This window comes from Balaenoptera musculus, chromosome 8 (genome assembly GCF_009873245.2).
Source record: "Balaenoptera musculus isolate JJ_BM4_2016_0621 chromosome 8, mBalMus1.pri.v3, whole genome shotgun sequence".
NCBI lineage: Eukaryota > Metazoa > Chordata > Mammalia > Artiodactyla > Balaenopteridae > Balaenoptera > Balaenoptera musculus.
In genome coordinates, this window is record NC_045792.1 from 107,740,829 (window position 1) to 107,757,013 (window position 16,185).

General features: G+C 47.3%; 1 protein-coding gene across 1 annotated transcript in view; it reads left to right on the forward strand.

The window, feature by feature from the left end:
- Nucleotides 1-2,889: 2,889 nt before the first annotated feature.
- The window catches only part of NADSYN1 (NAD synthetase 1), a 33,442-nt gene continuing 20,146 nt past the window's right edge, over nt 2,890-16,185 (forward strand). Inside the window, 6 exon segments of the mRNA XM_036860713.1 lie at nt 2,890-3,048; nt 3,051-3,096; nt 4,174-4,234; nt 6,008-6,124; nt 10,266-10,319; nt 10,774-10,863. Coding sequence (XP_036716608.1) covers nt 3,010-3,048; nt 3,051-3,096; nt 4,174-4,234; nt 6,008-6,124; nt 10,266-10,319; nt 10,774-10,863 — 407 coding nt within the window. The 5' untranslated portion in view covers nt 2,890-3,009.

Genomic DNA, 16,185 nt, shown 5'->3' on the forward strand with positions numbered 1-16,185 from the left:
TACATCTGCTTTAACCATTAAAGAAGAGAATGCGTTCAAAAACTCAAAAGGGAGTGACTGTGGTTCAGGCATTTGAAATGGATCTGGGTGGCCATTGTGGACATGGTTTCAGGCATGTTCCTACATCACTGAGAACCTGAATTTTCTGAACTGTGCCAGCCTCAAGGACACCACCAGCTGTTCTCAGAACAATAGCTGCTGGTTGCCAGCCATAACCTTGAAAGGCTCAAGGTCTCCTCTTGTAACTATGCAACCATGTTGGACCCCAACCAATCCTTGCTTAACAAGCACTCTTACTTCTTGCCAACTGCAATTTCGATTCTTGACAAACAACTTTTCTCATTTTGGGGGGTTTCGCCTTTAGAAGCCTCTCCCATTTTGTCGTTTTAATCGCTTCTTGAATCAGCGTCTCCTGGGCTCTAATCCTCAGTTTGCCTCAAATAAAACTCTTCTATTCCTCTTATAGGTTGGTTTATTGATTATTTCTGTGGACAGCAAGAATGGCCAAGCCTCCTTCATATACCCCTGCCCTTGCAAGGGCATGACCTTGGGTTGGGCAGCTGTGCAACCCAGGCAGCCCCTGGAGGGGAGGGCAGCTGAAGGTGTCTGCTGCTCCCCCCAACTTCCAACATCGGGCATCAGCTTTACTGGCAGAGGGATCTGGATGGCCGTCTCTGTGTCCCTCACGGAGACATTTTTTTCCCCTGTAGTTTTTTATTTTGAAAATGTCCAACATGCAAACCAGTTGAGTAAATAGTAAAGTGAACACCCACATACCTAGATTCAGCAGCCGTCACTAGTTTGCCACATTTAATTTCTCTCTCCCTCTAGCTCTGTAGGTGTGTGTATCCCCTCCTTTTCCCCCCACCCCGAACCACTAATTAGCTACAGATGATACCTCCCTCCTGAATATTTCCGTATCCATCTCCTAAAAACAAGGACATTCTTCTACTTTACCAAAATAGAATGACCACACGCTGGAAATTTAACATCCCTTCAATGCTATTGTCTAATATATTATCCATATTCAGCTTCCTCCAATTGTCCCAATCATGTTTATTGCTCATTTAAAAAAACCCAGGATCCAATCGGGGAACCACACTGTGCATTTAGCTCGTCAGCCTCCCTTAATCTAGACCACTGCCCCAGCAGTGCTTTCTATTTTGTTTTATTGTTTCTTTTCCGTCCTTGACAATTTTGAAGAGTCAAGGCTGGCTTTTCACAGCAAGTCTCTTGATTTGGTTTGGCTGTTTTCCTTGTCCTTGCTTTTAGGTTACACATTGTGGGGCAGGATGATATACTACCCAGATGTCACATCTTCATGCGTCATAGCAGGAGGCAACACGATGTCACTTTGTCCCTTTGTTGATGGTAAGTTTGATCGTGTGGTTCAGGTGGTATCTGCCAAAAGTCTCCATTTTTCCTTTCATGATTAACGAGTAAGCTGTGGAGTGATACTTTGAGACTGTAAATACACTGCTCGCAAATAACCCTCGGTCCAATTATCTAGCATTTAATGATGGCTCTTGCCTGAACCAAACGTCTTGATGCAAAAAGGGTGATCTTCTAACTTCCTCATCCTTTCAATATTTATTAGTTGGCATTTTTCTGTAAAGAATTTCCCTCTCTTACTTAATTTTTTGTCAGTATGGACTAATAGATTTTTTGGTCATTGAGTTACGATCCTGTACTGTCATTTACTTTTTTTTAACGTTCCCATACTGTCCCATACTTGGCCAGTGGGAACCCCTCCAAACTGATTCTTTCTTTTCAAATAACATGTTCCCATCATTTTTGGAGAACATCCTTATTTTCTGCTCCAACCAGACATTGGAGGATTTGCTCCTTCCCTGGCCAAGGCCTAGAATCAGCCATGGTTGGCAGGAGATATTTGAGCGTACTGGAAAGAACTGAGGTATTTCTAGCAATGAAAACTGCCCCAAAGGGTCGAAGTGAGGATTAAATGAATGAACATATAAACATTTTTGTGGTTTTCTGACATTTCCAAATTGAAGCTCATGAACAAGCATTACTTTATAAACAGGATACAAGTTTGTCTGAAATGTGGAAAACGGTGTACAGTATGTATGGCAGAGGCAGCATTGCAAACCAGTAGAAAAGGATGGCCTATTCCATCACGATGGTCAGCCCAGCTACTTATTCACAAGGGGAAAAAAATGAATTCCTACCCTAAGGGGACTAAAGGGTGAATGTGAAAACAAAACCTGAAAAACTGCTGGTAGTGCATAGGTTTCAAATGCTTTCAGAGAGGACATTGGGTAACATTTAATAAAGTTGCACATATGCATATCCTACGCCCGGCGAGGCACAGGTTAAGTGCAGCTCCGCGGAAACTGGCAAACGGTAGGCATAGAGAAACTAGTTGCCCTCACAGGGGATGCATTACAGGAATGAAAATAGCATGCGCGTGTGTGCTGGCCACAACGCTGCTAACTTAAATGCCCCGCCCGTTATGAACGGATAAAGTGGGCTTTATTCCACAATGCAGTGACAAACGCATAAATAACCAAAAGAACGTAATTAATATCACGGGGGAAAATAAAGTTGCACAAGCGTATTAAGATGCAGTTTGCGGGGAGGTATGGAATTAAATAGAGGGATAGGGGCACGCGGGCGGGCCGGCCCCTCTCCACCTGCGCTCCAGGACTTGGCGGACCGTCCCACCTGCCCGGTCAGAGTCGGGGCGGCGCGGGCGGGGGTTAGCGCGGTTGCCCCCTTGCCAAGCACTCGCGGCTCCGCGGGCCTCCCTCCTGCGCAGGCGCGGCGGGGAGCTCCGCGGGCTGGGCGGGGCGAGGGGCGTGGGCGGGGAGTGGCGGGGCGGGGCGATCTGGGCGGGGCCTGACGCTGGGGCTCTGCGGTCCTCTCCCTGCAGGCCTGGCGGGACGGGACGGGGCAACCCGGAAGGACACAAGACGCGGCCCGCCTGTCTCCCTAGGACAGAGAGACCCACTGTCCGGCCGGCCTTTTGCCCAGGCGACTGCAGCCAGGATGGGCCGGAAGGTGACCGTGGCCACCTGCGCGCTCAACCCAGTGGGGCCCTGGACTTCGAGGGCAATTTGCAAAGGATTTTAAAGAGTGAGTCTAGGGGCGGCGTGGGGCAGAGGGGCGAAGGTCCTTTGTGGCCGCCCAGGCTTGCTGTGACGCACACGCAGCCTTGCTCTGGAGAAACTCGCAGCCGTTGCATGGGACAGATACGATAAGCTATCTTATGACCACGCCTGTGCCCGCCTGGTCCTCCTCATGAATGGGGGTGCGGAGTGGGTTACACTGCCTGGGGACACGTGGGTATGTACACGTGGTAGAAAAGTCTGGCCGTGGAGGTGGAGATGGGGATGGGGCTGGGGTGAACCTGTCCTCAAATATCTTTGGGGTCGCATGTGACATTTCTAGAGCTGATAACCGACCCAAAGAGGGAAGTGGAATAGGGGTGAGCCCCCCAGCTTAGAGACTAGGTGTGATCGTGTGTGTGTGTTGGACGGGGGTCCCCATACAGTTGTCACTTGCACCAGCTCACCTTTGAAAGCGCAAGTTTGCATGTTGACATCTTACACCTGAAGTGGGGCTGCCCTGGGCACCCTACAGGCTCGTCCACCTCAGACCGCTGCCCTCAGCTGGTTACTGCAGCAGGGTTGCCAACCGCAGTAGTAAAAACAGAATGATTCAGGTGACGGCATCTTATCAGCCATGTGCCTCGGACCTTCATCCTTTTTGTTTTTTTTCAATCTCAACCTGCTCTCATCTCATCAGAGCTCAGAGCAAATCTAGCTGGAGTGAAGAGAGGCAGTCTCGGTGGCCAGAGCTGAGTCTCCACTTGGCCAGCCTTTCCTCCCCGGCCTGCTGTTCAAACCCAGAGGCAGCTGGTTCCTGCTGCTGGTGCCTCTGGGTCCTGCCTTCTCTCTACACGGGTCTCTGCATCTGTGGTTAATAAACTACCAGTGTGTGACTCCCCCCCTCGCCCCTGCCCTCCTCCTCCTGGTGCTGAGGGTCAGCCCTGCAGGCCCTGCCTGTGTCTCATTTCCTGCAGGTGTCAGCAGGGTCTGGGAGATGCCCTTTGGTTTTTTACGACACCTATGGCAGCAGAGGGTTGGTTCTGCCTTTGGACCAGTTGTAGGTGCTGAAATTGCCCCTCTTTCTCTCTCTCTGTACATGTAGGTATTGAAATTGCCAAACACAAAGGAGCAAGATACAGGCTTGGACCAGAACTGGAAATATGGTGAGAGCAGAACACACAGACACCCCAGGGTGGGCAGGTAGAGGCGTCTATCTCAGCTCCCCTCAGCCGAAAGGGCAAAGAAGGAGGCGGCGGGCATTGAGAACTGCAGACATGCAGGCCCATTTAGGAGACCATCAGAAGCCCGTGAGTGTGCTTGCTTGGCACCTTTGAACAAGAGCGGGCCCAGCAAGGCTGGGTGATCCCAGATTCCTATGTCGGGTAACACAGGAGCTCGTAGAGAGGCTGACTTTTCCCAGTCCGGGACTGATGTCAAAGCTGGCTGGACGTCTGGCATTGCATTGGTGTTTGGTATCATATGTGGTCTGGGAGGTAAGGAAGCGACAACCCCTGAGGCAGGAGTCTGTCCTTGGAGAGGAAAGGACATCCCAGGTCTGGACCCCGTTTTCATCTAAGAATCAGGCTCTCCCCCTTATCAGAACCAGAGGCCGAGAGGAATGCTTTTCAAGGCATTAAGGATGGCAAGGGCCAGTTTGGGGATTTGTGTTCATGTGTGCAAAGTTTGCTCGGCGTTTGCAACATCACTTCCAGGCCATGCGTAGTGGGAAGGACCTTGTGAAGATTTAAAAGTGGTTTACAGAGAATTCCCTGGCGGCCCAGCGGTTAGTACTTCACGCGGTCATTGCCGAGGGTCGGGGTTCCATCCCTGGTTGGGGAACTAAAATCCCACAAGCCATGCGGTGTGGAAATAAGATAAAATGAAGTGAAATAAGATAAAATAAAATAGTAAAATAAATAAAAGAAAATAAAATAGTACTTTACAAATTCTGTACATTTCGTTACTGGGACTCCCAGACTGAGAAATTACTCTCAACCCACTTCCCCTGTTAGGACCTCATTGAGCATTGTATTAGTTTTTTCTGGGGCTGCTGTAACAAAGTTTCACAAACTGGATGGTTTAAAATGACAGGAATTTATTCTCTCACAGTTCAGGAGGCCCGAAGTCCAAAATCAAGGTGTCAGCAGGGCCCTGCTTCCTCCAGGGCTCCAGGGGATGGTCCTTCCTGCCTCTTCAGGCTTCTGGTTCCCAGTTCTTTGTCTTGTGGCTGCACCCCTCCAGCCCCAGCCCCGTCTCTTCTCCATGGCTTTTCCTCCTTCTGTCTCATGTAAGGACACTTGTCACTGGATTTAGGGCCAGGGTCATCTCATCTCCAGATCCTTCACTTACATCTCTAAAGGCACTTTTTCCAAATGAGGTCACATCCACAGGTTCTGGAGGTTAGGGTGTGGACACATCTTTTGGGGGGACACCATTCAGCCCACTACAAGCTTCAGTATCTATAGCAAGAAACTCAGGAGTAGCTGTGTGAGTGGCATTCGAATGATTATTCATGGTCCCTTTGCCTGAGGAATGTTTTTCTCTGGGTCCAGCTTTGTTTCTTTCGCATCCCTTTCTTGTAGATTAGTGGGATTTGGGCTACATTGAAGGTTAAAAAAAAAAAAAAATCCAAGAGCAGACACTTTTTGACATGAGAGAGAATTTCTCATTGTAACTGACAACTGTGAGAAGTAGGTGGGGCCCAGTCCATGAATTTCCAATAAAAAGCATCGTTTTTTTGTTCTTTTTTTTGTTGCAGTGATTCTAAGTCTGGCTGCACAATAGAATCTCCTGGGAGGCTTTATAAAGATACCAAGGCCTGGGTTGCACCCCTGCACGTTCTGACTCGCTAGGCCCCTAGGCCCCTGCCCCACCCCTGCCCCCGGGCCCACCCGGTGTGTCTCAAGGGCTCACTGTTCTGCTTCCTCCCTCTGCAGTGGCTACGGATGTTGGGATCATTATTACGAGTCGGACACCCTCCTGCATTCGCTCCAGGTCCTGGCTGCCCTTCTGGAGTCTCCAGTCACTCAGGATATCATCTGTGATGTGGGAATGTAAGTGCCGGCGTGAGCATGGGAAAAGGCAAGCTTGGAAAGAGGCAAGTTCAAGGGCGTCGTATGTCTGGAGCCATCCTAACGTCAGGGAGGTGGAATCTGCACATTTCAAAGATACGGAAGGCCTCTTGTAGAGAAGTGAAGTTTGTTCCCTCCCTAGCCCTGCAGGTACCTAACTCCCCCAGCGGAGGCAGCTCTTGGGAGATTTTTTTTGTGTGTTCTTCCAGATGCTACTGTGCATGTGGGAACACACTTTGCACAGCTGAGAGCACAGGGTCTCCCTTTCACATGTATAGCTCTTTCTTTACTTAATGGTAAGTCTTGGGGTGGTTCCACATCACTTCATATCGACATGCTGACCATATGGTTCCAGAGGGTGTAGGTATATAAATGTAGCTTTCATAGCTGTAGGTTCCATAGGTGTAGGTTCCTCCATATGGTTTAGGTCCATGTGGTATAGGTCCATAGGTGTAGGTTACATAGGTGTAGGTCCGTATAGTGTAGGGTCCATAGATGCAGGTTCCATAAGTATAGATGTATATGGTGTAGGTTCCATAGCTGTAGGCCCACGTCGTCTACAGGCAGACCTTGGAGACCTTGCACGTTTGGTTCCAGACCACTGCAGTAAAGCCAAATATAGCAATAAAGTGAGTCACGAAGTTTTTGGTTTCCCAGTGTATATAAAAGTTACATTTACATAATACTGTAGTCTATTAAGTGTGCAATATTATGTCTAAAAATATACGTACTTACGTTACTTAAAAAATACTTTATTGATAAAAAATGCTAACCATCGTCTGAACCTTCAGGGAGTTGTAATCTTTTTCCTGGTGGAGAGTTTGAAATATTGCGAGAATTACCAAAATGTGACACAGAGACTGGAAGTGAGGAAAAGCTGTTGGAAAAATGGCGCCAATACACTTGCTCAATGCAGGGTTGCCACAGACCTTCAATTAAAAAAAAAAAAAAAAAATGCAATACCTGCAAAGCACAGTAAAGCAAAGTGCAATAAAACGAGGTCTGCCTGTAGGTCCATAGGGTATAGTTTCCACGGGTGCAGGTCACGTGGGTAGGGCTCTGGCCTAGGACTATTCTTGAGTGTGTCTGTGATGTGCTTTGTGTAACCAGAGCCCACTGGTGGGCCTTTATTTTGTTTCTGTTTGCATCCTTCATTCTGTGTTATGTGGTGTGAAAGTAGCCGAGTTTGCTTTCTTTTCCTTGGCCCTGCACGTGTTCTGCACTTCCTTTTCAACCCGCTGTGACATCTGTGTAGTAGGGTCTCTTCTAAGCAGTGAACAGATGAGATTTTTAACCCAGTTTGTTCGCATTTACTATCATTCTTGATACAGGGACCATGTTTGTTTCCTCTTTTGCTGCTGTGTGACAGAGTACCACAGATGCGACACACAGAACCACATAAATCTGTTGTCTTGTGGGTGTGGAGGTCAGAAGTCTGAAATGGGTCAGCAGGACTGGGCTTCTGGAGGCTGTTGGGGGAGAATCGGTTTCCTTGGAAGAGCCCAGCTTGGAGGGCCGCATCCTTTGGCTCGTGGCCCCTCCCCCTCCCGCCATCTTCAAAGCCAGCGATCATATCACTGCAACCCCTGCTTCCACTGCCACGTGCCCTCCAACTGTCCCTCCTCCCTCACAGAAGGACCCTTGTGGTTATGATGAGGGCCCCAGAGAGTCCGGGATAATCTCCCATCTCAGGGTCTGTAACTTTGTTATACCGGCAAGGTACCCTTTGCCACATGAGGTGACATGCTCACACGTCCTAGGAATCGGGACAGGGACATCATTGGGGGCCTTTACGCAACCCACCACATGGACTGATGCTGGCCACTTTATTAAATGTCCTAGTCATCACGTTGTTTTCTTTTTTGTTTTTCCCGTTTTCTTTTGTGTGTTTTCTTTGTTCCACTTTCCTCTGCTGGCCTTGAACTTGTAATCCGATTATAATTTTTCTGCTTTTTGCCCTCAAAGTGCTAACAATCATATTTGAAGATATTTTTCTTTGGAAATCCAGCATTTATCTGGATCTGTAAGCACAACTGAAGAAAACAACCGTCATACCATGGTGTCATTGATATTCTCCGTCTGAAATTGTCTTTACAAATTATCCTCCAGGAAAAAGGTGCTGAGCCTCCTTCCTGCCCTGTTTTTGAAGGCGTGTTATCCTTAGCGCTGATCACAAAGGGCTAGCTCAAAAAAAAGAAAACTTAAAGAAACAAAATAGAATCTTAAAACGCGCAATAATTTTTTAAAAAAAAGATCTTATTTATTTGTTTTCATGACTTAGGAAGTTGAACTCTCTTGTTTGTTTTTTGGCCATTTGTGACACTTGTTCTTTAGCCTACAATTGAAGTGTCTGTGTCTAATTTATTTTAAGAATTCTTTATATGTGAAAAATATCAACCCATTCCCACATATGATAAAAATACTTTTACTTGTATGTTGTTTGCTATTTAACTTTATGTTTTGAGCCTTCAATTTTCCTTGTAGTGCTTTTTGTTTGTTTTTGTTTTTGTTCAAGAGGCTTACTCCAATTGGAAATCGGATATTCACTGAGGGTCTCTGTTTTGTTTAAAATATAAGTTTACCTCCTGCCTTGAACACATTTTTGTATAAATGTGAACACAGGCAGGTTTTGGTCTGGCCCGGGGAGGATTAGAAACCACAGCAGTGGGAGTCCTTGCTGGTGGCATCCGTGTGCCGTGGGCACAACTGGGGGCACCCCCGCCTGCATCCTGTCCTTCAGTCCCTCTGGGAGGAGGAACCCAGGGTAGCGGGACTTAGCCAGTGCAAAGCGGGATTGGAACCTGGCCACCTGACTTGATAGCCCACGCTATTAATGGTTGGTTTTATTTCCTCCTGCATCACTGCTTTGTTTACTAATGTCCCAGGGCATTTATTTATTTGTCTTATTAGTTTTATCTGACAATCCATCGTCTTAGGTACCCCTTAAGGCCATCCTCCCCTGGTGCCTGATGGCTTCTGCCCTGAGCTCCTGCGCTCTCACCCTGAGCTGGGCTCCAACACCTGGGCTCTGCCCAGCTCTGCCTTCTCTGCCATCTCTGCCCAGCTCTGCCCAGCTGTGCCCCAGCTCTGCCCAACTCTTCCCAGCTCTGCCCCAGCTCTACCCAGCTCTGCCCCATCTCTGCTCCAGCTCTGCCCCATTTCTGCCCAGTTCCGTCTAGCTTTGCCCCAGCTCTGCCCCATCTCTTCCCAGCTCTGCCCCATCTCTGCCCCATTTCTGCCCAGCTCCACCTAGCTCTGCCCCAGCTCTGCCCCATTTCTGCTCAGTTCCGCCTAGCTCTGCCCCAGCTCTGCCCCATCTCTGCTCCAGCTCTGCCCAACTCTTCCCAGCTCTGCCCCAGCTCTGCCCCAGCTCTGCCCCAAGCTCTGCCCCAGCTCTGCCCCAGCTCTGCTCCAGCTCTGCCCCATTTCTGCCCAGCTCCGCCTAGCTCTGCCCCATTTCTGCTCAGTTCCGCCTAGCTCTGCCCCAGCTCTGCCCCGTCTTGGCCCAGCTCTGCCCCAGCCAGTGGCCAGCAGAGCACCCCAGCCTCTGGAGCTTTGGTCCCCTCCCCTGCAGAGGAGGAAGCTACCAGGTGGTCCGGGAGGAGATGTAAAACACAGTGTCTATCCTGAAAAGGGTCCAGACAGAGGGGTGAGCAGACCTGCTCAGCGCCTACCAACCCCCACCCCAGCCCCAGCCCCTCGGACCCGTTGCCCCTGCCCTGCAGCCTGCATTCTGGGGAAGGGGTGTTCGGGTCAGGAGAGGTGCTGGGAGGGAGAATTGGGGAGGCACAGGGGCTAATGCCTGAGGCCAGCAGGGGATGAAGAGGTGATGTGACAGCAGGGATGTGAGAAAAGGAGGGAGGGAGCCACTGGAAGGCCCGAGAACCTTCCAGGAGGAGAGGAAGAGCCCTGAGCAGGGAGGGACTTGGTGCTCTATTTAGAGGACTCTCTCCCATTTAGAGCCTACGCTGTGGCAGAAACACTTGGGTTTGTTGTTAACTTTGGTTTGAGAAAGCCACAGGGGAGCCTTCTGATTCTCATAAAGGACGGAGAAGCTTCATGTTGAAACAGACGCATAACTCTGCTCTTTGCCAACAAGTGTGTGCGTCCCCTCTCTCCGCAGGCCCATAATGCACCGAAACGTCCGCTACAACTGCAGGGTGATATTTCTCAACAGGTAGGTGACCGCCGGGAGCAGAGTGACCTGCCTGTCTCCCCTGAGCTCTAGGGGGCTGCGGGCACTCGTGCCAGTGCCCTGGGGCATGGTCCCCGGGGGCCGTGTGCAGGGAGGCTTCTTCTGGACCTACCTTAGTGGGGGCTGGTGTACCAGGCAGGTGACTCAAGTGGCACTGCTCCTGGTCTCTGCCATCACTGACACCTTCAGGTATTAGAAAGAGAGAGGCCACGGGGTGGGGTTTGGGGACACGTGGCCCCATTGCTGGGAAGTCAGTCCAGGGAGAGAGGCCTTGTCACGTCCCCTCGCAGACCCTGGACATCAGCTGCCCACAAGTGCCCCCCTGCCGGGTCTTAGCTGCCCTGTCCCCGTCGACTGTCGGGGTGGACGGACCGGCGGCTGCTCCTTGTCATGGGGCGTGTTCATCTCGGGAGTGGCCTTGTCCCCCTGCCTGTAGGAAGATCCTGCTCATCAGACCCAAAATGGCCTTGGCCAATGAAGGCAACTACCGAGAGCTGCGCTGGTTTACCCCGTGGTCCAGGAGTCGGTGAGTCGCTGCCGGACGCACAGGAGCTGGTTTGTGACCGCTTCTTGGATGCTTATGAAGCATCTTCCTGTGCGTAGCTTGTGCAGGTCGTGGGGGAGATAGACACGAATTCCGGGCGAAGTCCCTGCCCTACAGTACCTGTCACTTAGATATGGCTGCTTTGACACTGCTGGTTAATTTATAACCCACTTATCACAGACCACATGAAACTCTCAGTCATCAGTCACCCGTCATCCATCATTATACATCTGATCCTGTATATCAGGGTTTCCCAGCTCCAGCCCCGTTGCTTTGGGCTGGATCATTCTCGTCGTGGGGGGTCTGTCCTGTGCACGGAAAGGTGTATAGCAGCATCCCTGGCCTCCACCTGATGGACACGTCCATTTGTGACAATTTAAAATGTCTCCAGACATTGCCAAGTGTCCCCTGGGGACAGAATCATCCCCAGTTGAGAACCCCTGCCCTATATTCTTCTTATAGTTATTCCTGTCTATTTATTGTTGCTGCTATTACAAATGGAATCTTTAACATGATATTTTTAAGTGGTTAATTTTTTTTAAAATAAATTTATTTATTTATTTATTTATTTATTTATTTATTTATTTATTTAGGACTGTGTTGGGTCTTTGTTTCTGTGCGAGGGCTTTCTCTAGTTGTGGCAAGCAGGGGCCACTCCTCATCGCGGTGCGCGGGCCTCTCACTGTCGCGGCCTCTCCCGTTGCGGAGCACAGGCTCCAGACGCGCAGGCTCAGTAGTTGTGGCTCATGGGCCCAGTTGCTCCACGGCATGTGGGATCCTCCCAGACCAGGGCTCGAACCCGTGTCCCCTGCATTGGCAGGCAGACTTTCAACCACTGTGCCACCAGGGGAGCCCAAGTGGTTAATATTTTTATGTAGGAAAACTTGAGATTTTGTGTGTTGCTTTTGTAATTGGCCACCTTACTACATTCTCTTATTGGGTCTAGTAGTTATTCTATTGATTTTCTTAGTTTGTTTTTTTTTTTCAAGTAGAAATTATATAATAGAAAACTAATTTTACCTCTTTCTAATGTTTACATCCCTCAGTTCATTTTCAGAACTACTTTTCTTGGCCAGCGTTTCTAGAACAATATTCTAGATCATTTCTAGAACAAATGTCTTTGATAACAGGCATTTTTGTCTTTTTCCCAACTTGACTTGGAAAGCTCTTCCTGTTTCTGATTTGGTTTCAGATTTATATCCATCCTTAGTTATTTTTACTTTGGGGATTTAAAATTAATTGAGAATGGTTGTTGAATTTATCAGATTTCTTCTTAGCATATGTTGAGATGAACATGGTAAATCTTTGCATGTCTTTATAAGCTCCAAATGGATGTGGTATGTTAAACTTTGTTTCCATTTGCTAGTATCTATTCAGGATTTCCCTCTCTTATCTAAATTTATATGCCAGTGTTATGTTAGTTAAAATTAAAAAAAAATTTTTTCTGTGCTCTGAATGCTTTAAATATTATAAAAGTCATGTAGTATCAAGTAGTAATATGACAAAAATTCTCTTTACAATTGGGAATGTTGTATCAAATAGTGTTCACTTTTACACTTTTTTAGTGAGGTATAAATAACATGCAATAAAATATGCAGATTTTAGGAGCTTTCTTTTTTGACAGTTGTGTGCATTCGTGCAATCACACCCTAAAGAAGATAGAGCCATGTCCATGGCACCCCTGCCCCTTTCCAGCTGATGCCCCCAAGGTTAGTCTTCTCCTTTCTTAGATTTCATACAAATGGAGTCACACCACGTACATTCCTTTGTAACCGGTTTCTTTAGCTTAACATGATGCTTTTGAGATTCATCCAGTGGTTTGTTCCTTTATACATAGTACAAATAGTTTGCTCTTTTATATAATAATATGGGTTTGTAATTCATAAATAATTCTATAAGCTTGATAACAAAAACGAAATACACAAACCCCCCCCAATCTGCCCCGTCTCCGAGCCCTGCTCCCCATAGCTGTCCATTTCCATTTTCCATTTTTCTCCTTTCTCCTGTAGCCTCTGGGTTCCGCCTTGATATTTCTAACTCATGTGCAGACATTGCCATTTCGTGGCCTCCTGCTCTGGAAGGACAGTATTTGGCACACAGTTCAGCCCTCACCGTTAGTCTCTCTGACCTCCTCTTCCTAACATGGGCACTTCACAGTTTTCTGGTTAAGTTTGTTTAAAAAAACAAATATTCATCTGAGTGAATTTGATGATCTAATCTAATCTTTATTCAATGATTCAGGAACTGGGCAGCCTCCCAGTAGTAAATAGAAGGGGCTGTACACAATGGAAGGTTTTTATAGGCAGAAGGACAGGACAAGAAGGTATTAGCAAGAGAAAGGTTAGGATAGTTTCAGGCCAGGCCCTCCTCTTTGATACGGAGGGAACAGCAGGATCTTTTTTTTTTTTAATTGATGTATAGTTGATTTACAATGTTGTGTTAATATCTGCTGTACAGCAAAGTGATTCAGTTATATGTATATATATATACATTTTTAAAATACTCTTTTCCATTATGGTTTATCACAGGATATTGAATATAGTTCCCTGTGCTATATAGTAGGACCTTGTTGTTTATCCATTCTGTATGTAATAGTCTAATTTGCTAATCCCAAATCCCAATCCTTCCCTCCCCCTACCCCCCTCCCCCTTGGCAACCACAAGTCTGTTCTCTATGTCTGTAAGTCTGTTTCTCTTTCGTAGATAAGTTCATTTGTGTCATATTTTAGATTCCACATATAAGTGATATCATATGGTATTTGTCTCTCTCTGTCTGACTTACTTCACTTAGTATGATCACCTCTAGGTCCATCCATGTTGTGGCAAATGGCATTATTTCGTTCTTTTTTAGGGCTGAGTAATACTCCATTGCATATATATACTACATCTTCTTTATCCATTCATCTGTCGATGGACATTTAGGTTGTTTCCGTGTCTTGGCTCTTGTGAATAGTAACAGCAGGGTCTTCATCGTGCAGAGCCTGCCTCCCCAGTGTGATCAGGACATGTCAGACTGACTGTTCTTAAAGGTTGAAACTGCAGTTAAGTGTTGGTTTCCTGTCTTGGGGCAGATGACTCCATTTTGGGCTTGCTGATTCTCTCTAACCAGTCACAGCTCAGTGTTTCACGATCGGCCGATATCTACGTTCACAGCTGAGCTGCAGATTGTGTTCTGAATCCGTGTTTCTTCACTCATTTCTCCTGCCTGGAGTCGACCAGTGTCAAGTTCCTTTGCTTTCAATCTCTGTTCTCGCCCAACACTCCTCCCACAGACAGACAGGCACTTCCTGCCCCAGTCTGCTCATTTTCCCCCAGGCTGGCTGCACAGCCGGCAGCCCCTCCCTGTCACAGTTCTCTGGGACTTCTCTCCCCTCCTGGGTTTGCTCAGCCTCCTGGATGACTGTCTTCCCCTGTCAGTCACTCATTTGCTGGAACTCAGCATCCAGTAGCCTTCTACGATTCTACCACCACCAGGCAATGAACTCAGTGCTGATACTGTCTACCTGGAGGTAGTGTCCGACCCCACAGGTTCAGGGCTCAGCCCCACTGAACTGCCCCCCACCCTACTTCAGATGCCAATCACAAGTCTGTAACTGTGGACACATCCATTTGTCCAACATGCAGCAAACCAAATGCTGAGATGCTGAGGTTTGCAGCTGTGCAGTCAGGCCACCCAAGATGGCTGCACTCTTGCTCTCTGTACATCCCTGCTGGACCAGTCCCCGCCTCACCTACACCCCACTCACCTGACTCACCTTCCCTCTTAGTCATAGAGCCTAATCAGTAAATGCCTACATACTTGCCCCCCGGCCCCAGCTAGTGACGACTGTTCTAATCTTTAGATCAGAACTATCTCCACTATGACAGTTTATCAAAGGGGCGGTAAGGGACGTGCCCCTTTGCTGGTTTCCCTGGTAACCGATGAGCCAACCTCCACGTTCTTGTAAAACAACTGGGCTACGTGAAGCTGGGAACGTATTCAATTAAAGAGAGGAAAAAAAGAAAGAAAAAAATAACTAAAGTGAGCTACATCAGTAAAGGCGGTTTACAAGCAGAGGGGTTTTAACAAGCTGTTCCCCAATCTGCTGCTCTGCAAGACAAGCTCAAGAATTCCTTTTAGCCATCAGCTTCTGTTAACTCTGTTAACTCTAGGGGGCATGGTTTCAGTCCCCCCGCCTTTTAATCATTCCTCAGTCTTGAGGAAAGGGGGCCATGACCGCTCTGGCTGCTTCCTACTGAAGAGGGATGTAGGCCTAACAAAGTTTTGAGGAATGAAACTGTTTCAAATTTGATTGCAAATACTCACAAATCCCAAGATGAGGCCAAGACTTTGGACTTAAGGATACAAGATGAACAGCAAGTAGAGAGTTATGACAAAAAGCGATATAAATCATAGCAAACACAAAACGATAATACCTAGTTTAACCAGTCCCTCAAACATAGACCTTATTCTTGCTGGGATCCATGAAAAGATATTTCTTAAGAGATCAAATCCAGCTTTTTGGGATGACATTCGTTGGAGCCAAGCTGCCTTTTGTCTGATTTTATCTAAATAGGTTTTAACTTCTGATGTGATATTAATACATACATAACAGGAACTATTGGCCACTACATACATGCCCCCTTTTTCTGTTAAAATATAATCTAAAGCAATTTTATTGTCTAGTAGCCTTCTGGCTAAAGAATCTAGAGCCCTCTGCTGGGAGGCTATGGCTTGAGCTGTCTCGTTTGCTGCTATTCCTAAAGTAAAAGATTTCATAGTTACAAGAGGAGACCTTGAGGACATAAGTTTGCAATTGGCAGCTAGCAGATACTGTTTTGGGGACAGCTAGTGGTGTCCTTGAGTCTGATACAGTTCAGAAAATTCAAGTTCTCAGTAATACTGGAGCATGTCTGAAACCACACCCACAATGGCCATCCAGCTCTATTTTGGATGCCTGAACCACAGTTACTCTATTTTGATTTTTGAATCTACTCTTTTCTTCAGTGGTTAAAGCAGATGTACAATGCATGTTTGATAGGCCACAAAACAGGTCATTCTGGTTAGTATAAAGTTTAAGTTAAATCATGTATAAGCCAGAATGACTTCCCCATACCTCAACATGTGAAAATTTCCTCCATCATTTTCCTCTTTTGATTGCAGATCTTTTGATAGAAAGCATTTATGATCAAAATATTTGTCCCTCGATGCCAGGGTGGTTGCTGCCTGCCATGGGTCCATCATATCACTCGGTGCTAGGCCAGCTTGATATAGATATAAACAAATATATATGCCTAGTTATCCACGTTGGGGAAACTAATCAGA